Here is a 25,877-nt window from a genome sequence, read left to right as displayed (position 1 = left end):
GAGAGATTTTCTTAACTAATCTCTTCTTCCTGGGCCTTCTCATCCTTGGCTAAAGGAATAACAAACATTCGCAACGCGATTAATCCAAAGCCCACTGAAGTCACTGGAAAGATCCTCCTGACTCCACAAGTGTCAGTCAACAGTTTCTTCTCCCTTGACATGTGTGCAGGGGAATCAAAGAAGTGATATAGATCAGAAAGACCCTAAAGAGTCAGGGAAAGGGAGCATTCAGGCTTTTTCATCATCCTCCATCGCGGAGGAAAATCTATATTTTTCTTTCCTGGAGACATATTTTCGCAGATCAAAACAGAAAGGTGGAAACTTGGTAGCTGTTAGCAGGCAAGGAAAGATTAAAAGATCCATGTCTACAGGAAGAGTCATAACCCATCATGAGACAAAGAGTGTAAATAGGCTGAAAGACCTGATCCAGGCCTATTCCTGGAATCTTATGTCTTTTGGCTGGCTCTCAGACATGGCCAGGATAGCATCTGTGATAACATCATTTAAAATAAGTAATAAACATATAAACAAACAAACACACAAAGTGGGCTAGTGGGGTCTGCAAATACTTCTTGCACAATTTGCAAGATTCTTGGAGTAGTAGTAAATATTTGTCTCCCAAAAAACTTCTCACTAGGAAGTGATAATTTTTTTTCAGTGGGGAGAGGATGGGTATAAAAGCAGAGACAAGTATTTGGTTATCCCCTATTGAAAACTTTGCTCTGTTGAACGTTGCTCTGATTTTTAATGCTTTTCTATTATTATTTTTCTGAATGTCCTCTGTTTTTTAATGGACTTTTAAAATTTTTATTTTGAAGGCCTCAAAGCAGGAAATGTAGTACCTACAAAGCTCATTTTCCCTTAACATGGAACATGAATCACGGTTGTAGCAGAGAAAAGTTTGGAAAGAAGAAGCAAATTCACCTGAAGACCCAAACAGCAAATAAAAATAATCAGTGACAGAAAAAAAACCCCAAAGACAGCTCCCCAGGTGAGCCCTGAAGGCCAGGCATCAGGCAGTGCTGCTAAAATGCCTCTGCAGACTAAACCAGGGCACTCTGCCCAAGGAGTGTCAAGCTCCATGTTCCCCCCACACCATCCCAAGCTCTCCTCTGTGACCAAGTATCCTCAGGACTGTAACCAAGGATTCCTCATCAATTTATGTGAAGACATATGACATTTTTATCCTCCATCTGCTGAAGGAAGGAAATATTTCTGGTGTCCAGATATTCAGTGAAAGGTTTTCTCTGTTGCGGTGAGCAGAGTCTCCCAGGATGAGGGAGAATGGGAACAATGTTAGCGTTCATAACACTGGCTGTAGGAGTTAAAAGATGTCCTTTTTACTATAAAATCAGACAGAAATAGCAGAAACTTTGTGACATTTTTCTGTACTAATGCAAGTGGACCTACTACTGCTGTTAGCCTGGTGCCAAAGTGCAACAGAGGGTCCTCTCTTCACCTGGCTGAGCACAGGCTTTCAGCAGACAGCCCCAGAGGGTGACATTTCTATGCCCAGAGTGCTTAGATAGTAGCTCCTGCTATCTCTTTGGAGTGGTGAGTTTGCAAACAGGGTCAGTGGTGTGCTCTGGAGCAGATAAGGAGCTCTCACACTGGGGGCACGAGCTCCCCTGAGATTCTGAAACCTGCTGCCATATGGATATTTTGTAATGGCTGCTGGTCCTTCCTGCTGGCTCTGTGAGCGAAGAAACATGGAGCTCTGTGGCACCATAAATATAGATATACCACTTGCCTGGTATTTTATTTTGAGGGATGGGAGGGGGTCAGGTCTCTGCAGAATGGGAGATGATATGTTTTTTTTCTTGCTTCTGGCCTCAGCTACATCATTGCACATATCATTACAAGAAAAGCCATTTAAGAAGGAGCTGTTTAATCACCTTCTTATTTTTGTTTTCTTCCTCTGGTTCAAATGCATAAGGCATACAGGAAGGCATGTTTTTTGAAAGTTTCCACTGTAACCAGTAGCATGCCCAGTTTCACAGCTTCTGTGTCTTGCCCATTACCAGCATTGTAGGATATTGCACTTATTTAGGATACTGCACTTATTTGTGTTCAATGGGTCAAACAGCTCACCTTTCAAGATGCTTATGGCCAGGCTGCTACAACAAAGCTCTCTGAAGCACAGCAACCTCCCTCTCTTCCAGTTTTAGCACTGCAGACCCAGGACAGTCCAAGGAGAGAAACGGTCTCCCCGATGTGTTCCAGGGAGGCAGCTGTAAGCAGCTTGGGGTGGTAGGGTCTTCCTGCTTCTGTGTTTCTATAAAAGCAAACCAGGAAATTTGAGGAGCCTTTGGGACAACAGAGACTGAGAATTGACTTGGCAGCAGCAAGGCAAAGCTCTCAGAGGGATGGTGTAGCCTGATGGCAGGAGCTGCTTTGCACAGCTGCCCAGGCAGAGGAAAAGGGGGCTGAGGGGCAAGATGCCATGAAAACAGCAGAAATCAGGGGACAATCCAGCTGAAGGAGGACAAGTGTCAAAACAAACTCCACAGAGCAACAAAAGGCAGGGGGAAAATAAGTGTTTGGTTTTCTTCCTGTTTGCTTTTTAATGAAAGTGGGCAGGCAAGTGTTTGAGGGTTGTTAGCATTTCTTGCTGACCTGCAGCTGGCACATTTTTCACCCACTTCTGTCAGAATTTACTTGAGTTTGGTACTGAACGCTGATCAGACTTTGCCCCTTGCTTTACTTAGGCTTGGAATTGCTTATATAGCAAACACTCTCTACTAAGTTTCTCATTAATCCACTTCTTTGTTGAGGTTTCCTAGAGCAATTCCTATTTGGTAAACCAAACAGAATTAAGAGGAATGCATCTGCACTGGGAATATCCATCTTGAGTGTCTAGGACCTATTGTCCCAGTTAAATTAGACTAGGAGTCCTCCCGTGTTTGTCTGGAGCCACGATTCCCATTGGCACTTGATAAACCATTAATAGGCTGTATTATTCCGGGTATTTAGCAGTTTTGGGACTACAGCAGTGCGGGATATGAAATGCAGGATGCGCTTCCGTGGCATGGTCCACTAGGTGGCACTTCCCTTCTTACAAATTACAGTAATTAATGCGAACATCTGACACAGCTGATGAACATTGCCCGCATTATTTAATCGGCTACAGAGGATGGAAGCTGATGCACAATATTTTGTTTTAAACACACAACTGGTGAATATTTTCTGCCTTGGCTTCTTATCTCTGCTCTTTTTTTTTCAGATGCTCGGGGCTCACAATGATTTCTTTGCCTCTATTGAAACTTCTCAGCCTCCTACACGTGTGTAAAGTTGGATCTCTTCCTCCAGAGATAGTCCTTGTTATTGAAAACAGACAATTTTCAGTCCCAGTTCATTCCATCTTTGTTGTCTTGGTATCAGACTCCACCAATGCGACACGAAGAAAGGATAAGACAGGAAAGTCAATGTGGGCCTTCCAAGCTACTCCTTTCACAGCAACCACAGAGAAAATTTAAAATGAGAGAAAACTTCACAGCCCAGCCTAAGAAAATGTACATTTTCTTTATATATATATTAAAAAAAAAAAAAGGTAGTGCCAGGCTTTATTGTGGATTATATGACACTTCGCTTTGTGCTTTAGGTTTCCATAAAGCCCGTTTTGGGTCAAACCAATTTTTTGACAGAAAACCAGGCACAACTAAGAGCTTCATATAGCTTCCATCTGAAAACATAAATCAAGCAGCAGGCTCGAGGACAGCTCTGCCAAGGTTTTCTGAATCTCCTGGCCCCAGACAGTGGGGCTTTCAGTGGATGTAGCCTGATACACAGCACCGGCTATGATATGAAGATATGTAGTTTGCTTGTTTTGCAGAATATCTGGGTGAGAGAAGAGAAAGTAAGATAAGTGAAATGTGGCTTTTTCCAGGGCCCAGGAGCTGCCCCCAGCTGCCCAGTTGCCGGTGAACAGTGCGTTCTTTTACATAGCTTAGTGGAAGCATGTGGCATGCAAATGGAAAAAGGGGATGAAGGGATTTATACGTACATATGTTTTTAAAGTGTGCACCGATGTATTTATACTGTATCATCTGTGATGCAACCAGATATCCATTCATACCTGCATACTCCCATTGCCCCTTTTACTTCTTACCCATTCATCTTCGTTAGCTCCTTTTTTTTTTTTTTTTTTGTGAACTTATAGCTTTGGACTTTGCAAGATTCGATTTTGCCAACACTTGCATGTTTTTTTTACCCAGCCCCTTCCCTCTGTGTTTAGCCCTGTTAGTTATTCTCATGCTGTCACATAAGAATTGAGAACTTTGTTTGCAGGGCAGGGTCTGTATATTTTTTCTATGGAGTGTCTTGAGATGTTCAGTTTCACACAGGTACTTATGTTTTTTAAAAATGTAATGAGAAGACAAAATTCCTTGTTTGTGGAATCATGTGACAAGATCTCACAGGCTTAAAGCAACACAAAAGGAGGCTTGAAAATTTGCTCACTTTGATGTAATTTTGATTTTGTGCTCTGAAAGTCTGGTAGCTTCTAGCAGAACTCTCCACATCACGTAACCTCTGCTCCCTGCAATCATTTCACTCCGATTCACAGAGGGCTGGATTGTTCCTGTCCCTGAGTATCCCCCAGGATTAATGCCTTTAAAAACTTCCCAACGTATTCCAGCCAATTCTGCTCCTTTCAGCATCTCACTGAAGACTTTCACTGCACCACTTTGTACCACGGATTCAGTGCCTTATTAACAAACTCCAGTTATATCATGGCAGCCACACATTGCAATAATGGCCTCATATGCAGCCCAGGTGTGCAAGATGGGTGGCGGGAAATAAGGATAAATGCCCAGTGCAAAATGCTGGATGGATAAAAGGTGAGAGAATTTTTATACCTATAATATTTCAAAGCTGGCAAGAAAAAGCATGTTCCAGTTTGTGAATACAGGGATGAAGCCAAGGGATCCAGCATTGTTGAAATCCCTGGGAAGTGATCTGGGAACTGCATCAGCAGGCTCTCCAGAGAAGTGCCTTGGAGCCAGTGGAGGTCCTAGAGCCCTGTTAGCCCCTGGTAAACCTGGTGTACTTATCAGCAGCAACTGAAGAGATCTTTCTATGGAGCTTTGTTTCTCCTCAAAGAGTTTGTCCAGACTCTTCTGTTCATACATGTCTTCCTTGAATGTGTAACTGCTTCCTTCCAGGGTCATTCCTTTTCTTGAGCAAACACTCCCTCCTTTTGACACAAAATCCAAGAAAATTCTGACTTTTGGGTGGTGTTTGAGGTCCCACACACCAATCTTCACTCTATCTCGTGCACTGGTGGAGAACAGGATCCAAGGTTATGTCAACATCTATTTTCACAGGATGGTTCTTCAAATCCCTGCTACCCCCTGAATGGCTGATTGTGTCCCAGGAGCACTCATCGGCACTAGTTCTGCTCCTGAAATCATAATCACTTCCAACAGCACAAGGGAGATTGAATCATGGGTGCTAATACTGCCGCTGCACATATCTGCTTGACAATTCTTTTTCCTCCTAATTAAATTACACAACTGTGAAACTAAAGAGAGGAGGAGCTGAACAGAGCAAACACAGGAAGAAAAGATTTGTACATTCATTGCTTTGTGTTAAAACTTTGTGCAGAAGCTTTTGTTTTGATGTAGGAATGGAGTTAATTCCATCTCAACAAAGAAAGCTAAGCAAATAAAACACTTTTCTTAAGCAGGGAAATTGAAGAAATATTTAAACTCTTACATATTCTTTTACAGATAAATTAAGGAGCTAGATCAAAAACGTCCCCAAGATATAAAATAATAATAACCTATTCACTATGGTTAGGGTCATAATACCTGTGGGATATATAGGTGTCATCCATAAGAGTTCCCCAGCATTGTCCTGCTCTAGGAATGAATTAACTGTCTAACTATAGATGACCCTCAGGCCCTGAAAAGCTACAAAAATACTCATTAACTGAAAATAGACTGATAGTAACCTTCATTATATGGATAGAAATACCTTGCTTGGAAGGTATTTTTGCATAAGAATTTTTGCATAAGAATTAGTGGTTCATGCAGAAAAATAAGAGAAAAGTTCCAAATCAAGAAAAATATGGTTGTTTCTTTTGGTTTTCAGTATTCATTGTTTCATAGGAAGGTGCTCCTGCAACTACTCCCAAGGAGCCCTCACAGTCTTAACCACTGAATTTTTTTGATTTCCCAAAGAATTAAGGAGATTCTTAAGATTTAATTTGCAATTTTTGCTTGTGGGGTGCATATATGTAAACACATAGTTAGAACCTATCCATGTATTTTTACCACATTTTCATTGTTTTTATTGCTGTTGTATTGGTTATTATTAGATTTTATTTTTTAGACTAGACCAACCCTTTGAATGAAGAAAATATTGGAGGTATTTTTATCTCTTGTTTCTTTTTAGAATATATACCTAGTCTGGAATCTTTTGACTTTCCTCAGGAATCTTCTGTCAAGCTTTGAAGAGCTTTATGCTCTGGCGTGTTCAGTAAAAAGGTCAAACAAAAGGAATATGTTGACAGTGTTTATGCTTCTATAAAAGGAAACCTGAAAGTATTTCAGTAGAAAAATGCTATCTTTCCTAAATGCATGTTTTCATGGCCAGACATTTAAGCCTCCCCAGAAGCCTGCAATAAGCTGGTCACTTAATATCAAAATTAATTTAACAGACTCAGGTAGGACACCCAATTTGTGTGAGTTCATGCACCCACACATAAACCACAAACTCCACCTGTCAAGAGAATTCCCTAGGTTTTGTTATTCTGTGACTATCACCCTTAGGAAAAAAAAAAAAAAGAAAAGTATATTAACACTGAGTTCAGGGGCTTAGTTCAGAGCTCTGAGTTTGCCAGATGAAAGCTGAGCCCTGGTTTGACTTGGGCTGGCTTTGAAGAAGGAAGAGATAAGGCAGTATTAATCTAAGTGAGCAGTTCTTTTTGCCTGAAGGGAGAGATCTGGAGCTCCTTCAGGAGGCCAGAGACCACCTGGGCATTCATCCTATTGGCCCACAAATCAGTGTGTTAATAGTTTGTGTACAATAGCCTGTCAGAAAGAGCAGGAGGTACCTTTAGTGCTTCTACAAAACAGTCAGGAACCGATTTATTTTGTCCCCGGGACAGGAAAAGTAGATATTACTTTTAACTCAGAGCCATATAGCCCTATGCAATAATTTCTTGATAATTTGTGTGATTAGATGTGGGTGATCATACAAATACAATTTTGCGTATACAGCTGAAGTGCTTTTTTGGATGGAAGATTATGAAAGGAAATTGATGTAAGTGCAGTTGCAGCAGCTTTGTGGACACAGCCAGTGTTGATGATTGATTCAGTAAAATTGTCACAATTTTAGACTGAAATTGTCACAATTTTAGACTGAAATTTTCACTTTGGGATGTGGGGCTGTGCATTGCCATCTGCTCAGAGGAGAGATAGGAGCAGATTCCAGAGACTCAAGCCACAGTGTTCATGCAAGGACTGGCCCAAAACAGGTAAGGTCAGAGTGGAGAAGCTGTGACTCAAATGCACCAGCACCGCAATTCCTTGGTGTGTAGCATAAAGGACTTCAGTTCCACCACAGATCATGTGCCCTTCACAAGAATTTGATATTAGAGACCTTCTGCTTATGTATTACCCATATATTAACATTTCTGCCACCATGCACCCAGTCAGACAAGAATGTTTTTCATATTCCTAACTTGAAAAAGTGCTCCAACATACAGAGCAATTCCATTATTGGGTCCCAGATAGCAAATGAAAGATCTTACAGAAAAGGACTTACTCAATGACCTATTCATCTTAAAATTTGTACAGGCAGCCCCTTTTTTTAGAGCAACAGATACTCCATCAGAAATCAGACAAACTAAAAAAGAGTAGATATTTTAATATTGCAGCCATTTCTACTTTGGTATGAGGAATCATTCAATAAATCTTAACATTCATTTGCAAAAACCTTTCCAATTACTCATCTCTCACTTATACGCATACTAGCATGAAATAGGTGACCTATCTCCATGGACAAAATCTAAGTGATAAATATTCAGTATCTTTGTACATCGTAAAAATACAGAAACTGATACGGTATAAAACACACCTCAGCAGTCTAACACAAAGAAATCAAGACCATATTTGTGCATACTTTGGTCATATTTATGCATACATAACCAGCATTCTCTTCTCTTTGCACAACGTGTGATTTCACCTTTATTCTTTGTCACACCAAGTCTGTCCTGCAGACCCCTGGCATGACTTCATGGAGGTGCCACTCCCATGGCATGTTATGGCAAAGAAGTAAAAAGGCTGCCAAAAAAGGATGAGGGAAACAGCCCAGGTCCTGATGAGCAAAACCAGCCTTTAGAGATTCCTTCTCTGCAGGCTTTGAGTGCTGAACATCAACACACAGGGGCTGAAGTTTCTGTTCTTTTCCCTTTTTATGCTGTGTTTTTATAATTAGCCTCACATACCACTTATGGTCAAGTGGAAGGTATACTTATGTAGAATGTCCATGAAACGAATAACACAAAGAGTTTAGTATGTGTTGTTCAAAGAAGTGTTATTGCTATCTTTCTAACATCTATCATTTTCCACTGATTTACCATGAAAATGCAAAGCAAATGGTTTTGCTACACAAAGTGCTACCACTTTCAGTTGCTGAAGAGTCATTTTAAAGCTGGAAATGTTACAAGCGAGGGACATTACAAATGAACATTTCAGTGTTCTCTTTTCTAACCTGAAGAGGAAAATAAGTTCATAAATTTCCTCTTTCTATCGTTGTTAGAAATTTCTCTGCCTACAGCCCAGTCAACAGCAATTCAGTTGTGATTCATGGTTATAAAGCCTAAATTATGACAAAAGGAGTCATAAATTGCAGGAATTATTTTACTTTAAAGATGATGGAGTATCTACTCTGACCAGAAGGCTTTTAATCTATTATATTTCTTAAATAAATATGCCTGAGCAACTAATCACTTGCTATTAGCACTCTCCTATGACCACTTTAACTAACACAACACTGTATCACTTAAATAAACTGGCAATATGCACAGGGTAGATTTATGGGTCTTAATTTCTCAGCTCACACTTGTCTCTCTTGTATGTAAAACAAATACCAGAATGTAGCTGTTGGCCGGTGTTTGTAGAATCCATTTGTTTCATATTTTGAGAGCAACTATAATATTTGTCAGCCAGTTTTGCCTTGAATTTTTTGCATGGTAAAAAAAAGCAAACCCCTCCCCCCAAACTAACTAAACCCAATTAACTAAAAAGGTAACAGAAATGCCTTTGGATAATATGGTAGCACTGGAAATAGTTATAAAATTTTCACAGTGTCATGTTATCTATATTGTTTTTTCAGTGGAAATGGTTATGGATAGTGCCAGAAAAAGTTCTGCAGCTCCACTGAGTTAAAGAGATCCCAGCTGGAATAAAAAAGGGGGTCCCAAGGAGAGCTCTCCTAAGCCAAATTGGCAGATGTCCACTAGACAGAAGTCAAGTACCCAAATTCCAGTGGTTTGCCACCAAGAAGGTGCTCAAGCAGGTAACATTTAAACTGGTGTAATAAACATGGGATATCCATCAACTGGTGTCAGTCAATGCAAGTTATACATCAGGATAGTTAAAAAAAAACCAACAACCTGTTTCAATATAAAAACAACAGATGAAAAGTTTAGCATGAAAAAACTTATTATTTGCTGATGGCAAAAGATTTAACTTTTAGGGCAATTCTTCATCAAAGATGACCTCACGTCTGCAGCAGTTTCTTTGCTTTGCCTTTCCTAAATATGTACAGAAGGCCTCAAGGGCAGAAAAGGCTGCCTGGGGAGGATGTGGAAAGGTCAACCTCTCATTGCTCTATTTGCGTAAATCCCAGCAGCTCCACTGGCACTTCCCTCCTGTTACCAGAGCTGAGGAGGGAACACATCCTTGTTTTTCAACTGCTGGTTGGAAACAAACAAAATAAAGGACAAATAGAAAAACCCTTTATTTCAGGCTCATCCAAAGTTTAGCACTTTCAATCAACTCAAAAATTACTTTGGCGTTAAGCAGTGTGTTCTCAATCCTAAAAGAAAACTAATTTTGCTTTGGATTTAGACATTTAACTTGAAGACAACGTGTAACAAAAATCTAGCCTAAATGGAAGTCTCCAAAATAATCTGAAGTAGTGCTTGGACTCCCATTTTCTTACTGTTTCCAGTTTTTCCTGGACTTTCTCAGATTTTTTTTAATAGGAAAAATGACTTGGCAAAAATCAAATCTGAATTTCTAGAATGTTTCGATGTCACCACATCTGTATGTTTCATAGAACATTTTCTACCCAGCTCTAATCAAATAATTGATGTCTTCTGGCATCTGTAGTAAATACAGCTCAAAAAAGGGTTATTTCCTATTAGCAACTAGTCCATCAGTTGGAAGGGAAAATAAACCCAATTTCCCTGTTTGATTGTAGGGCAGCATCTTCTCCAAGCAGCGTTTCACTCTTCTGTAATCACTATTTTCCAGTTAAGTGGATTTATAGGGATGTGGCATGGTATCAAAAACCTGGTGTGAACCTTCAACCTACAGGCAGACAGAGGTGGTACCTGAGAGAAATACTAAATAGAAGCTAAGAATATAAAAATAATTTCTAAATAGAAACTAAATAGCCTTTTACTCTGATTTAGGCTTTGTAAAACGTGGCTGTGTCTCAATAAAACTTGTATTTGGGATAGAAGTTACAAACCAGGAATACTGTCCTGGAAGGATCTGGTGGATGTTCAGGTTTGGATTAAATTTAGTGCCTGGACAATCTGAACTTTAATGCAGGTGACCCCCAGAGAATGCACATGGAGCTTGGTCATCTTTCCCAGGCACCTCAGGTACTGCAATTCTTGAGAGATTTCAACAGTATTTATACAAATTTATGCTAAAAAAAAAATCTCATATTTTGCAATGTTGACCCAATACCCAAGACATCTGATGCTTATCAGCCTGTTTTCCCAAATAAGAAGTGCAACTGGGTTTAAATTCAGGTACCTGTTGAGAAGGAGATTGAGGAGGATTAAAAGCGAAAAGAACCCAGTACCCAGTATTTTTATTAGCTGGAAGGGTACAGATAAGCTCTATTTTATCAGTGACTTAACTTGCCATATATTAACTGCAGCAATCACTGGTCTCTGCAAGTGAAAAAGAGTTGACTAAGATGGCAACCACATACACCCTCTTCCCTCACAAACACTTGTTTTAGGTATACGCCAAATTTGATCAAAACCAAGCAAAAGCACCCCTATCCCAAAAAAAACCAACAAAATCAGGACTATTTCCAGACTTGGTTTTTTAATATATATTTTCCAATATTTCTAGACTATTGCTGTGCCTCTGACACTTTAAATTATTGAAGGCATTAAAATAAGACCTTCCTACTCTGTGTAGGTCTGGGCTTGTTTTGTGAATCCAGAGTTAGGATTTATCTTTAAGAGGTCCATGTACAGTCAGTACCAGTCTGGGCAGCTGCTGTGGTCTAATTTGAGAGAGTAAAGATGTCCATGCAGTTACACTGAAATATGTGGTAATTCAGCCTAGAAAAGCCATGCCTTTTCCCATTCCACATATCCCCTTCGCACCACCCTCTAAAAATAATTGCCTTGGTTCTGTAGGAAGTATTTCTGAAGGATCTAACCACTCACTTTTACTTAGTTTGTGCTTATTTTATGGAAAGCTACATGTTTTCAGGTCAGTGGTCAATGGAATTCTTTTCACAGCTGCCTCCTCCTGTTTATCTTTATCTGTCAGTAAAGTAAACTCTCTTCTAGTTGTTTAGAAATGAATGTATTCTGCAGTGCCGTGTCTGTGCTGCCCATGGCAGAGGATGGGCTGTCATGGAGTTACAGGAAGGTGTTCATGGCAAGGGGTTGGACCAGGTGGTCTCTAAAGTCCCTTTCAACCCAGATCATTCTGCAAGTCAGTGATAAGTAAAATAAATTCTGTTTATTAACTCGAATCTACCACATTACAAATGGTATCTGAGTTAATTTCACACATCCCATTATCCAGGCTCTTTGTGCTGGCTTTCCTGCTACTCTCCGGAACTCTGATCCACCAGCAAATGGAGAAGAGTCCTCCAGGAACAATCTCCATCACCTCCTACCCACCCCGGGCAGGCAAATTCACTGGATTTCATCGAAGTCTAAGTTGTTCCTTACACCTTTTGTGATCAGTGAATTTGTGTTGCAGTGTTTGGACTTCCATCAGGTCTCTCCCTAAAGACTCTCCACTATGGTTGAAATATTCACAAAAAAACCCACCACCATTGAAGCGATATCCTTATATTTTGTGAGGGAAACAAGCAACTCACAGCATGTATGCTCCAGTCAGCTTTGCCTTTCCCATTCTATGGGAAGAGCATCTCCGAAGGGCTAGATTCCTTCTTTTATTTGGCCATATGCTCTCACTGTTGTTATGAAAAGAACACTGTATGTTCTTTTCATAACAACCCTACACTAACCATACATTATTAACCCCCAGAGACAGAAACTTCATTTTAACATTTTCCTGTAAGCACTGTGCAAACTCAGGTTATAATACTAATATCTTTTCCCCCTCCCCCCTCTGCTTACACTTTAAGCATAAGGAGATGGTAAGTCAGCTTTGAAAAAAAGAAATAAAAACTCATCCAGTGAAGAACATCCAAATCTGAATTATTTTCTGGTAGAAAAGAGTGTGCAGGTGGTAAAACATCTGTTCTCTCTCTGGGCTTTAGATATCCAGCATTTGGCTTGGGCTCAGCAACTCCTCTCCCATATATGTCTCTTACAGAAGGTAAGAGACTTACTTGTTGGACTCTCTATAGCATTTTTAAATTCAAAACAGAAAAGGAGATGCTTAAGCAGTAAAGGATAGCGTTATTTTCCAGAGTCTCTGCAATGAAAAGTCCCCTCTAGATAAGGACTTTGGGTTGTGTGAGGTTCTGTGACTTGTCTGACAAAGAAACCAATGCTCTTGTTAGGTGAGTTAGGTGTAACTCACACCTTGACTGATGGACCCAACGCAGTGATGTCTTTAAGAACAAAAAAAAACCCAAAAGTTCTTTTGGCTCTTGTTCCTGCACTTTAGGGAAAAAAGTTTATATCAAGAGATCTCAGAAAATCCCATGATGTCTCCTAAGTCTCAAGCTGATGCCTGTCAGGGTGTAATTAACAGATGCAGACAGCCCCATCTCAGCATGACTAAGCTGGTTTTACACCGGATAAGCACAAATTATATTTATTTTCATTTCACAACATGTTCATAATTCTAATGAAATCATGTGAAACAAGGCACCATGACCAATCCTCCTCCCTCAGCTGTGGGGTCTGGTATTTCGACGGAGACAATAAAAAAGCAACTGCACAGCAACCACCTTCCCCACAGATCCAGCAATGGGCTGGCCCAGGGAACAGGGCAGTGTCCAGAACAGTGAGTCCAGCAGGGCCAGGGCAGGGATTGTCCCTGCACTGGGCACTGCTGAGGCAGCTCCAGTGCTGTATCCAGGTCTGGGCCCCTCAGGCACGAGATCCATTGAGGAGCTGGAGCATGTCTAGGAAAGGGAATGGAATGGAGCTGGGGAAGGGTCTGGAGCACCAGGAGCAGGTGAGGGAGCTGGGGGAGTTCTGCCCGGAGAAAAGGAGGCTCAGGGGGGACCTTCTCAGTCTCTACAACTCCCTGACAGGAGGGTGGAACCAGGGCAGGGTTGGGCTTTGCTCCCAGGGAACAAGGGACAGGACAAGGGGAAACGGCCTCAAAGCTGTGCCAGGGGAGGGTCAGGTTGGACATCAGGAGGAATTTCTTCCTGGAAAGGGCTGTCAGGCCTTGGAAGGGGCTGCCCAGGGATATGGTGGAGTCCCCATCCCTGGAGGTGTCCAAGGAACGACTGGACATGGCACTCATTGCTCTGGGTAGGGTGACAAAGGTGGGGATTGGCCACAGGGTGGACTCAATGGGCTGGGAGGGATTTTCCAACTCCAGTGATCCTGTGATTCTGAGAGGAAGCAGCAGCCACTGGGGCTGATTCCCTGGGATTAGGCTTGTTGTTATCCATCTGTGATCAAATCAAACAGCCATAATAACAATGTCTCAAGAACACTGCATTTCAATCTAAAAACACTTGGCCACAGAAACCAAATACTACAATACAAAACCAAATACAGCCAGTGAAATGTATCTCAGCCTGAAATGCAGGAAATGTTTTTTACACAGGGCAACACGATCCAAATGTGTAGAAAGGTAAGTGGAGACCAGGATGTTTTAAAAGGAGACACAGAGGTAGACGAGAGGCAGTAATTCAAGTTAGACCTTGTCCGGTTGTGAGGTTACAGATCCTGCTCTTGGAACAAAACCCACATTTTCCTCCTGCTGATAACAAACAGCCTAAGGGTGCTCTGCACCGGCACCTGTGCCCAACATCACCCTGTGTGGGGTGATAACTGTCCATGCAATAGCTGGCCAGGTGTGGATCTGCACAGCAAAGGCTCTTCTGTGGCTGCAAACATACACGTGATATATAAAGGGATTGTGTGGTTACCTGAGAGTGCCACATTTAAATATCTGGAATTTTCTGACACTGGCTGAAACACAACTCACTTTGTTATGTCAAACACCAGGGCATAGCATTGCTTTAACCTCTGGATGCTGAAGAGCAGGGCCAGATTCAGCTCCGACCTTGGATGGAAGGACAATGATCACACTCTGCTGCTCTGTGATTTTGAAAGAACACAAAATGATCAACCAAAGGTCTTATAGGAGAGGTAGTTTTTGGTGGAGCAGGGTGCAGGTCTTCACCCAACCCTATATTGAGCTCAATTAAATTCACAGGTGAGTTTTAATTCAGAAGTCATCCAAAGCTCCCAAGTTCTGCTTTTGGCACACCTGGATAATGTAGAGCATCCCTCAGCAGTGAGAGCAGGACAGCACAGAGGATCCCTTGAACTGCACTCACCTCAAGGACTGGGGCCGCTGGTGGTACCACAGGCTCCAGCCTGGGCTCTTCTGTTCTATAAATTAATATGTCAATCCCCTGTTTTTCAAGGATTACCCCATTCCTCCAGAGCACAGCCAAGGGAGATACCTTTTCATACATCAACCTAAACATCAGAGACCTCCTGNATGCCTCTGTTTTTCTCCTACTCTCCCACCTTAGCTATTTTTATGTATTTTAAAAGTACTGTTTTTCTTTAGAAAGCACGTAAGTCACACACTTGCTCTCCTGAAGTCTGCACAAGGTTTACTGTTGACTACAGTGAGGTGAAGGCTTGACTTACACAGCCCCAGCAAAACTCTTGTCAAGTAATTTTGTGCCACAATGGAAAGCAATTCATTACGAAAGGGGCTAAAGCAAAAATCTAGCCAGGCAAATAAACATACCACTGTCAGTAGAATTTATTGAGACATTTTTGAGGCTCTCAAAGGGATTTTATTTTGAGACAATTTTCTATTGAAATTGTAATCACAGGGCTTGGTGTGGAGTAACTTCTTATTTGGCAACTCAGCCCTGGTGAGAGGGAGGGCAAGTGTGTTACAATCACAAGCCATAAGGGAACAAAGGGGCTCAGGCCAGCCCTGCCGAGATGCCCCCCCGAGCTGTGAAATACAAATCACTATAAGGCAGTAAAAGCCGCCCAGAATGTGCCTGCTTCCACTTCAAACTGATTTTTAAAATTTCCTTCAAGTCAGTTATGTGCTAAGGAGAAGGGAGAGGATATGAAGAAGCTATTGAGAAGGGACAGGATATGAAGAAGCTATTGAGAAACCTTGTGTATCTTCTCTTGCTGGTTAAGTTTAATTTCTTGAGTTTAATTGAACTGGAGTGATGAAACCAAACAAGGTCACCCTCCCACATCTCATTGTCTTGGGAAGTGCCAGTGGTTTTCATGCATCAAACTCTTGTCTGGGCTGCCTAATTTTGGGAGTTTAACTTCAGAGATGTCCCTCCCTGCAACTCCCTACAGGAGTCTCAAGCAAGTCTGCAAGTTTCATGGTGAAAGGTGCAAGATTTCCTGCTCTTCAGGAGGAACATATGCCCACACACCCCCCTGGTTATGCTTAATTAAGCAAATATACCTGCTGGAAGATGCAAAAACCTGATCTGAAGGCAGCTGAACCTACCATTGAAACTGGTGACAGCAAGAGGGAAGGTCCTTACAGCACTTGAAGAAAATTGCTTGTTCCTCCTTACAAAACTGAAAGCAAAATCAAGATTAAAAAGAAAAACAAAACAAAAAGATTGCAAAACAACAGCTTATTTTGGTCTTAGAGAAGATCAATATTGAGCGGTTGAATAAATCATCATCCAGTTTGGCTGCTGAGCCTGGCTGAAGTCAAAGGGGAAGATACAATATTCCTGGGATTTGCCATGAGGAGGTTTGTCACATCTTCCAAAGGCATGCATGAGGGGGAATGAGACAGGGCCAAGTGCTGGGCAGAAATTATTTCACCTCCTCCACATCTTTGCAGCATAAAACATCCCTCATCATAAATCAGCTCTGATTAATGTATTATGGATGTTTATGTTAAATGTCTCAATTGCTCTTTCATTCTTGGGAATACACTCTTATTTTCATAGATATTTATCAGTGCAACTTCTCTAGGTGGCAGATTTCACTTCCCATCTCTTCTGGTTTTGGCTCTGTGGAGAGAAGAATGGAGTCATAAAACTAAAACACACACAGACACAGGGAGCAGGACACTGGCCCTTCCCTCCATCAATTGCAGAGAGACAATTTCAGGAGAAGTATAGCTGTGGAAGACATTACTTCCTTCAGTTCTGAACCTTGGTTATTCAATATCAGGGTTCTACTGCCCTTGTGAGGGCATGGAAATGCTACCAGAGAGCATTGCTGATAATTGCTTTCCTAATACAGCAAGAAGTCAAAAGCTTGGGCACAGTATTTCACATTTGATACATTTTGAATGACTATTTAATATAAGTATTTATTTACTTCTCTGGGTCCTCATTTCTTTCTGACATAAAAGCTCTCCCAAGTGTCTTTGTAAATTTGAGGTGAACTACTTCACTGCTCTCGAGGGTACAGAAGTCCTGTAAATGTATTTTACTACCTTTTCATATTTTATATGCAGTTGAGTCTGGAGGACAGACCGATCTCCAGCCTTTTCTGTTCAGAACTCTGGCTTTTGGTTAAAATCAAAATCAATTTTTAAAAATCATCCTTCAACCACCTTGAAAGCCAAAGAGCATCTCGTAACATCTCAGAAAAAAAAGCAGAAGCTACATGAGAAAATTGTGGTAGGTGATTAAACTGATTAAATCCCGGGCTTAACTCTGGTCTCTCAGTCAATGAGAATCAGAACGATGCACTAGAAATGAGATGCACACATTCCAAATGATAATTAATTAAGCAGGAAAAGAAGGACAATATGACGTTATATATTTACTCAGAGCAACATAGGTACTAAATGCTGTATTGATGACTATTACCTACAAGAACAGTAGTTGCATAAAGCCAGATAATTAAATACCTACCTTCATGCCCCTTCAGAAAGTACTGGAGTGGATGTCTATGTCTGGACATAAATTTTCCCATCAAATATTCCTCTGAGACTGCCTAAAATAAACAACAGCTCTGTGTGGGGGAAGAAGATAATAAGGAAAGCTTAAATATTAAAATGGGTTAATCTGTTTGTTTCCTAAGTAGGAAGACTGTTCTAGGAGGACTCATTGGTTTAAATCTCAGGAGAGGCAAAAAGCTAAAAGACCATTTTTCAGTAATGTTGGTTTTAAAAATTCAGAGCGTTTCATTTTCCTAGCACTAGCAGATTAGTACTGATGAATCTTATGAATGAAATCGATTTTGGACTGTAATTATAATAGCAGGGAAATCATTTAATGGTCAGAGAAGGATGAAAATTCAGGTGTTGACCAACATTATACTGCAGATAAAAAAATTATACAGAGGATGACAGATCACCAAAAGGAAATTATTAGGAAAAAGATTTAATGAGAGCAGAAAAATATTTGGAAGAAAAGTGATGAGAAGACTGATGGTTGATGAAAACCCTCTCCCAGCTGCTTCTCTTCCAGCAGAATAACCAGCTCCTGGACATTTTTCTCTACTAGAACTGCTCAGAAGATGTTCAAATATATCATCTTCAGCCTATAAGCAGCCTGGACATGTTTTTATTACCTTGTTTTCCTTCCTTTCCTTACTTCACAATTCCCACATTTTATTTTACCCACAAAACGGGAAGTAAAGAAGTTTTGCCTTAAACATATAGCAGCATGTGAATTCCCATGTGTGAAGGCTTTTTCTACCCTCAAGGACCTCCAGGCTTCTAAATCAAAGTGCAGAAGCTGTCAAAGCCAGCTAGACTATACTAAATATTTCCAGAAAAAGACATTTATACACACAATAACAATATGTTACAGGTACAAAGTGAGGAAGAACAATATATCCAATACACACATAGACAGGAGTGTTTGCTTTTGGGAATAATAGTGAGAAGGTAGTTAAAATAGTGATATAGATTGTCAAAACATGATCTCAAAATCAAAATAATACTATCATCCCAAAGGCAACACTTTATACAGCATTTCCTTAAGAAAAGAGGGAGGTTTTTTGGTTCAGAACCTTCTTTTTGCTGTCTTGAAAATAAATATTTTTGAGCTTTGCTTTTCAAGATTCGTTGGATAAACCCAGACTTCTAATGACAAATTAGAATGTACATTATGTCTAAGAAGTTACATTAAGGTATAAAAATCTGGATGAGTCCAAACCTTTATTGAAAGATATGTTTTTCTTCCTGTAAAACAACTACATGTTTCATCTTCCCCAGAAGTACAGTTTAAAGTGATGAAAAAAAAAATTACCTGGGAAATCATTTGCAGAGTAATATCAAAGAGAAGTATTAAGAAAGGATCTCTGAAATTTGATCTGTGTTTCCTAACTTTGGTTAATTTCCTGCCTTCAAAAACCCATTTGTGGGCATGTTTCTCTATTTTATCTTTTGTCATCACTGAAATATTTTGAGTGGGGGAGAAGCAACTGAGTTCCCTTCCCAGACATCACAGGTTAGTTTGAAATGGATTTTACCTGGCTTGGTCAATGGGACCACTGGGTCTATTTCCATGCACTGGGATGAATGTGGTTGAGGATAAAGGAGACAAATGCACATCATGACGAATTTTCACTGATTTTCTGCAGCTTTGGCAACATTGCTCTCACATGATAAAAGACGTACACAGAGTCTAAACTGGTTTTAAGACTGGTGGGTCATTCTTTTTCAAAGCCAATTGGAAAATGGAAACTTTATCTTCAGAAAACCAACAGCTTCTCACATAAATCTTCAGAAGGGAGGACTTCACTGACACTTCCCATAAGGCTGTGGACACTGTGTGCTGGTTTAAAGGTAAACCGGCAGGGGAAATGAACCCAACTCAAAAGAGAGATTATAAATCAGAATAACAATTTAATAAAATAATACAGTAAGTACAATTATGCAGACAAACAATTGCTTTTAACCCACAAAACCCAAATGTATAACCCAGCACCCTGGGGCATGAACAGAGTGGTGTTCTTTGGGCCCCCTGAGTCCAAAGGAAAAGGAGAGGGGAAAACCTGTTGGTGAGAGTGCTGTTGCAGTCTGGTCAAGAGTGGTGATTGCAGTCCAGTCGAGAGTGGTGGTCCGCAGTCTGGTTGAGAGTGGTGGTCTGCAGTATTCCTCTGGATCCCATGAGTGGTTAAAAAAAGTTCCAAGACTTCAAGATTATATATTCTCCAGTTCAGGCAGGAATGCCCAGTACCTCCCTCAGGGCGGGGAGTTCCACAATGGGTGTGAGGACAGGAGCACCCTCCTGTCTTGAAGACCTCTTAACACTTGCTTTATAGCCTGAGAAGTCAGGCTGCTCTGGAAAGAGGGTGTAAATAGTCTATTGATAACAGTTTCTGGGAAATGGCATGGAAGGCTATAGAATACACAGTTTTGGGTTACACCCAAACAGTGATGAACTGGTCCCAGCTGTTCTAACTAGGACACATTGACATATTGTGTGTAGATTTCCAGGGGAGGGAAGGTGAATAAAACCAGTCTCAGCCGATTGGAAACTGGCTCTGTACCACGACTGCCCTCACCAGACAACACACCTGTGCTCACACAGCCCAAGATGTGTAACACCCACCACGTAATTTTCTGTTCAAATGACTCTATAAATCTCAAAAAGTAAGAAAAAAAAGAGAAAATAATAAACACTCTGACAGACTTTATTACATCTGCCCATGGCGTGTAACATTTCCTATTTGTACAACAACATTTTGCCACTAGAAAACTACAGCGTCCTGAAAGCAGAGTTTTGTCAGATGTTCAGCTTCATTTGCCTTCATTTTCTGCTGCAGGCACAATTAAACCAAGCTCTTCCACTTCGGGTTAAGTCATGGAACATATTCACTCCAAAACTGGAACCATACACGAGCTTTTGCTGAAAGCACTGTCAGATCAGCACTGGAAGATTTTGAATGGGTGTATGAATAGGGCTTTTGTGGCCTTGCCACTTCTCAGGCACAAAGCCTTTTTAGCAAGCAAAATATTTTAGCCATTCTTATTTTTACTGTGTGATTTATAACACTGTCCCAAAGCCCTTTGTGAATTTAAAATGCTGTGACCATTTTTCCAGGGAGGAATACTTAAATGTAATATTCCCAGACCCTTGTGTTCCTATAAGAGTCCATGATGCTGCAAATACTGAAATGGGTGCTCTTAATAAATTATAGGATGAAATTTTGGCAGAATCAGAGCCTAAATAAGTGGCTATTTCAGAAACACCAAGTAGGTGTTTTACCACAGACCTTTGCAAGCCACAGAGCACCGAAGACTTTAAAGACTGCCTTCATGCATTAACACATTTTGCTAACTCTGTCTTTACGCATAGTGTCTAAGCAAATAAGAACAAAATTGATGTCCTTTTAGAATGCATTTTATTTATTTCTTTTTTAGAAACCACCTTAAGGAAAATACTGAAGTATCAAAAATGACAATATTTTTAAATGCTATGGGTTTCTACGGAAGCTTAAAATAGAGTCAATATCTACTTTAGAAGCACTTTACTTCCAAGAGCAAGAAAACCTTATAAGGCATTAATGCTGCAGAGAACCTTTCAATAAAAAGGTATTTCTTTGGATGCTTTGAATTAGAAGAGACTATTCTAAACCTGCATCTCGAACAAAGCTGAAGATGATTTATCTGGATCATGTTTAGGCTGAGCTAAGAAAGGCATGGCATGTAAGGTTAAGTAGAGCAGTAGCTTAAAGTCGGACATTCTCTGGGGACATCTGGAAAACCTGAATACAGCCAGCAGCCATTGACTGTAAGGATGTAAAAAACACCTCAGTGGTGCTCTCGCTTCCCATATACATTTGATAAAAGGTCTACACAGGGGATAAACTCATTTTTAAGACCATCACAAATCAGGTCTATCAGGGTCTACAAACTCATAGGGGTGTGCCACCGGAAACCACCTCAGAGCACAGATCTTGGCTCTACTCTACAAAAAAAGCCTTTAGTTTTACAGTTTATCTCTGGTAGAAGCACCAGTCTCTGTCTCTCAGCCCACATGTGGCTACATGTCATCGAAGAGGTCCTCTGGCTCACAAGTGTTCTTCAGTGTTTCCAGGTTCCAATCCACAGAATGCTGGCCAGATGTCTTCTGTGAGGCCAGGTCAGGTCTGGAAATTTAAAGTAAAGGGATATGAAACAGATTTGGATAAAGATATAAATAATTCCAACATATACTTTGCCAAAGTAACCCTTCACAGTGAATTCCGAGGTTTTTGTTAAGTTTGCATTTAAGAGAAAAGTGGTTTTTGAAAGACCCAATCACTTGCAGAGACGGCAGTGGCAAAACAGATGAAATTCAGCTTACAAATGTCACAGCTTCAACTATTTCATCACAATTTTTTTTTAAGACCCTGAGAATTTCACCCTGAGTTTCCACAGAGAGAGCAAGGGAGGACAGGAAAGATGCTGAAAATATGCCAAGAGCCCATGTGCCCTATTTCTCCTGTCTCTCCAGGACACCATTCCAGTAAGGCTCTGCCCTTATGCCTGGGAAGGTGAGGTATCCTGTGTTTCCAAAAACAGTGGCATTTGTAACAGCTTCTGATCCCTGTATTATTTTTATTATATTAATCTTATATGTATAGGCTGAATACACAAAAAAATATGAATCCTGCACAGAAAACTTTACTTCTGTGATCTTAGAGAATTATGAATCACAGCTATGTGTGTTTTCAGTGACAAGACATTCTAGGTCAGCATCACTCCTTGCATTCAAAGTAAGACGTGATCTCCCAATCTTGCCTCAGTCCTTGGCTGCAGGGAATTGGGGTAGGAAGCAGGAATCAGACCTGACATGCTTGTACTGCAGGTTTTGGAGTATTGCTGGCTGGAGTTTCATAAGGGTCGATGGCTTCATGACCAGGAATATTCCACTGGTGCAATCCTGACAACAGGTGAAAAACTCATACATTCCCAAGGCCAACATGTCAGCCACCAGGATGGAAAGGATTGGACAGAGGTGGTGGAGAGTGTTGCTCTTACTCTCAAGTAAGGGCTTCCCTGTGAGGGCTCACAAATACAGTCTTAATCTTCAGACTGATTCAAGCATTTATTTTGCTTTCAACCACTCCACACTGCAGAGCCAACACAGCAAGTGAAATTCAGCAATTTTTTAAATTTGGTTTCAAACTGATTCAGAGCCAAATTTTCCAAACCTCATCCCTAGAAATCTCCAGGTAGCAGAAGTCTCTATGAAACACTGTGATTTCAAGATGCAGTGAGCTCCTTAAGTAACCGGGCACTGCCTCACATGACTCACAGCCTCTCATACTTCCAGTTCCTTGACCCCTTGGAGGGTCACAGCTCTCATTATGGACCTTCCTGCTGTGGATCTGGGGAATGAATTTCATTTTGTTCCCCTTGTGCTCCTGAGGAATCGGCAAAACCCCAGTAAATGCTGAGTCCTGGATGCTGTCACTTCCCAAGTGGTCTCGAGTATTCATAGGGGTTTCCTCATCACTCAATCCACCACCCCAGTTCTGCAAACTCCTCTAAATTCAATGTGTTGCTATATTCGGATTATGATAATTACTTTACCTGAGAGTCTAACTGGCTTTCTATCAGGACTCTTCCAAAATGTTCATCTTCAGGCCTGAGTAATTTGTGTCCAAGCATTGTTTATTCTCCTTTTGGTATGCAGTGAGATCTAGACAAATGTTTGTCTCACCAAAAGTCACTGGGATTAACTGTGAAACACACCTGCCAGAATTGGATCCTCAGAGCACTCCACACTGTTCTGATTGCCAGAAATCAACTTATTTCTGCCCTAATTTAAAAAAAAATATATAGGCAGCACACCCCAACAAAGAGTTACATTCGAGTTCACTCAATGGAGCATTGAAGGCATGTTGTTCTTTTACTTTTCTGGGTCTATCCAAAGCATCAAGTCTCCATTGAGAACAACATATGTAAATCACACAGTGTGGAGCCACACACTAATCATTTTAATTAATTCTGAAAGGTCTCATTAGCAAATAAATTAGGCTGTGAAGACCTCTGTACCACCAGGGGATATTTTAGGTATGGAATCTTTTTTTGGTTTTTGGAGCATATGCTCAAATATCGTTAAAGCATTTAGGAATAAAAGACTTCTGCGACCCCACATTTGTTGACTATGACATTACACCTATTCCAGTATTTTTAGATTTGGACAGGTAAACCTCATGGTGCTTATGCAATGTCAATGAGCATTTCATTCTCATTGGCTAAAATAACTGTTTTCAACACTATATTGGAGATCACACCCATAAGCAAAGTCATCGCTGAGTTTCAACATCACACAGTGAGAACTATTAAGCTTCTGTGTCCTTGTAACAACATGGTCCTCATTTAATCTCCAAAAGCTGTAACACCAGGCCTGTGAATAAACCCAACTGCACTACCAGAGTGGAAGCAATAGGCTCTTCACACAAAGATCACAAGAAAATTTTTGGTTTTAAGACTTGGTGATTCCTACTTGCTGGCAATTACTCACTGAGTGGCAACAGCTTGCTTTGTCCTGTGAAGTTATTTTGAATCTTAGATTCTCGGTGAGGCTGTGTTACCATACCCTGATGCATAACTGATTTAATTTCTTCAAACTGCAACGAGTTGTATAGCCCTCTCTTGCCAAAAAGGCTGTAAGTAAGCTATTCTTCTTGAATGTTTATTTTGCTGGATCTCTTTTTGAAGTCTTACCTTTTTGGTAAACTTAAAATCCATTAACACATCTGGAGAACTGCTGACTATAAGAGATCATTTCATATTTCCTGACATTTAGTTCATAAAATGAGACAGAGGACTAGATGCACAGCTGGTGTGAATCACTGGAGCACTAATAATGTCTGTGGAGCTCTGCTGACTTACACCAGATGAGATCCTGGCCCAAGAATTGGAAGAAAGTGGTTACATGACTTGATATTTCTTTCCACAGCTGAGTAAGAGCTGCAAGGAACAGAAGACATGAAACACAGCTGAGTAAGAGCTGCAAGGAACAGAAGACATGAAACACTTCGGTGCTTTACAACACAGGAACTCGAAGCCATGTAAGGTGGTGGCTTTGCAGAGGAGCTACACAAATAACCACTTTTTTTCTGGAAAGATGAAGGATTCCTGCACTTTTCTATTCTTATAGAGCCAGCTCTGCATGTTGTGTTTATGATTCTACTCGAATTTTTGTCCTTGAGCAACTCCCTTGGGATTTGGAAAGAGAAATACCCTTGTAAATTAACATAGACATAAAGACTTTCCAAGAAACTTGAGTAATCTAGGAGGCATCCCTGTGCCCTTCAACCATTGCATTATTTTCCTCATTTTTTTAATTAAGTAAAATAATCAGTTCCAACCATAAGCTGGCATTTTTCTAAGAGGGAAGATCTCAGTTGTCACCAGTGGTTTAGGAAAGGCTGAATTTCTCAGCACGTACATCTTTCCTTATCTTGGTTTAATGGTTCACTTTTGTCATTTTGACATTTATCTTAATGAAGGCTTTATAATAACAGAGGATATAATCTGATATAGTGTTATAAGAATAGGTGACAGCAGCAGCTTGTAGACAGAGAATTCATGGTCATTACAGCATTAACCTTAAGATTCTGAGGCATCTCAAACAGAAACCAAAGCTCATGGCCATAGGTAAAATCTTGGCCTTGAATAACCAGGATCCCGTGGTGTTCCCAGTGCTAGTGGGAGACATCCTGACTGGGCAAAAAGAGGAAAGTTAACCATAAAAAGAAAAAGAAATGGATAATGGAAGAGGGGAATAGCCTTTTAGATGCATTGAGAACACCATATGAATACAGAGCTCTTTAAAGTGGAATACTAAAAGTGTAAGTAGACTAAATGGAAGCTACATGTGATTAAAAATATGATGGTATACTCCTACACAAATAGGCTACAATGACTATAAGATAAATTATGGAGGTATTTTTCTTTTTAATTCAATTTAGAATGGAAAAAGAAAATGTGTTACTTTTTGGCAGTATTAAGAGTATTCCGCTTGCCAATGTAGTCTAGGCTGGCATTTATTCCTAGAAATGATATGAAAACAAGCCCACATACTTCTAAAGGATTCTGCAAAATGTAAACCCCAGCAAGTCTTGAAGAACTTACTGGATACAATCAGCTTCATGACCTGAAATTACAGCTGAGGGACTTTTGCCTCAGTTAGTAAAGAAACTGAACTTCTTTTCTGCCAATTTCAATTGTCTGAAGAGAATGGTGGTGTCAGAGATCATCGGAGCCCTACCTACACCTGGCCCCAAAACAAATTCACAGAAACTAGAGAAAAATACTCAAGAAATAGCTGAAGAGAATGATTCCTGAGGTGTCCACAAG

General features: G+C 40.6%; 1 protein-coding gene across 8 annotated transcripts in view; it reads right to left on the bottom strand.

The window, feature by feature from the left end:
- Positions 1-19,733: 19,733 nt before the first annotated feature.
- Positions 19,734-25,877, bottom strand: part of XRCC4 (X-ray repair cross complementing 4) — a 142,668-nt gene continuing 136,524 nt past the window's right edge. For all 8 annotated transcript variants that reach the window (XM_017806215.1, XM_017806217.1, XM_017806218.1 and 5 more), the window contains one exon: positions 19,734-21,670. In XM_017806215.1, coding sequence (XP_017661704.1) covers positions 21,565-21,670 — 106 coding nt within the window. In that variant the 3' untranslated portion in view covers positions 19,734-21,564. The remainder of the gene's footprint in view (positions 21,671-25,877) is intronic.

The sequence above is a fragment of the Lepidothrix coronata genome, unplaced genomic scaffold, assembly GCF_001604755.1.
Source record: "Lepidothrix coronata isolate B3197 unplaced genomic scaffold, Lepidothrix_coronata-1.0 Scaffold14, whole genome shotgun sequence".
Lineage (NCBI taxonomy): Eukaryota > Metazoa > Chordata > Aves > Passeriformes > Pipridae > Lepidothrix > Lepidothrix coronata.
The sequence above is the reverse complement of the archived record's forward strand: the minus strand, read 5'-3'. Positions and strand labels throughout refer to the sequence as shown.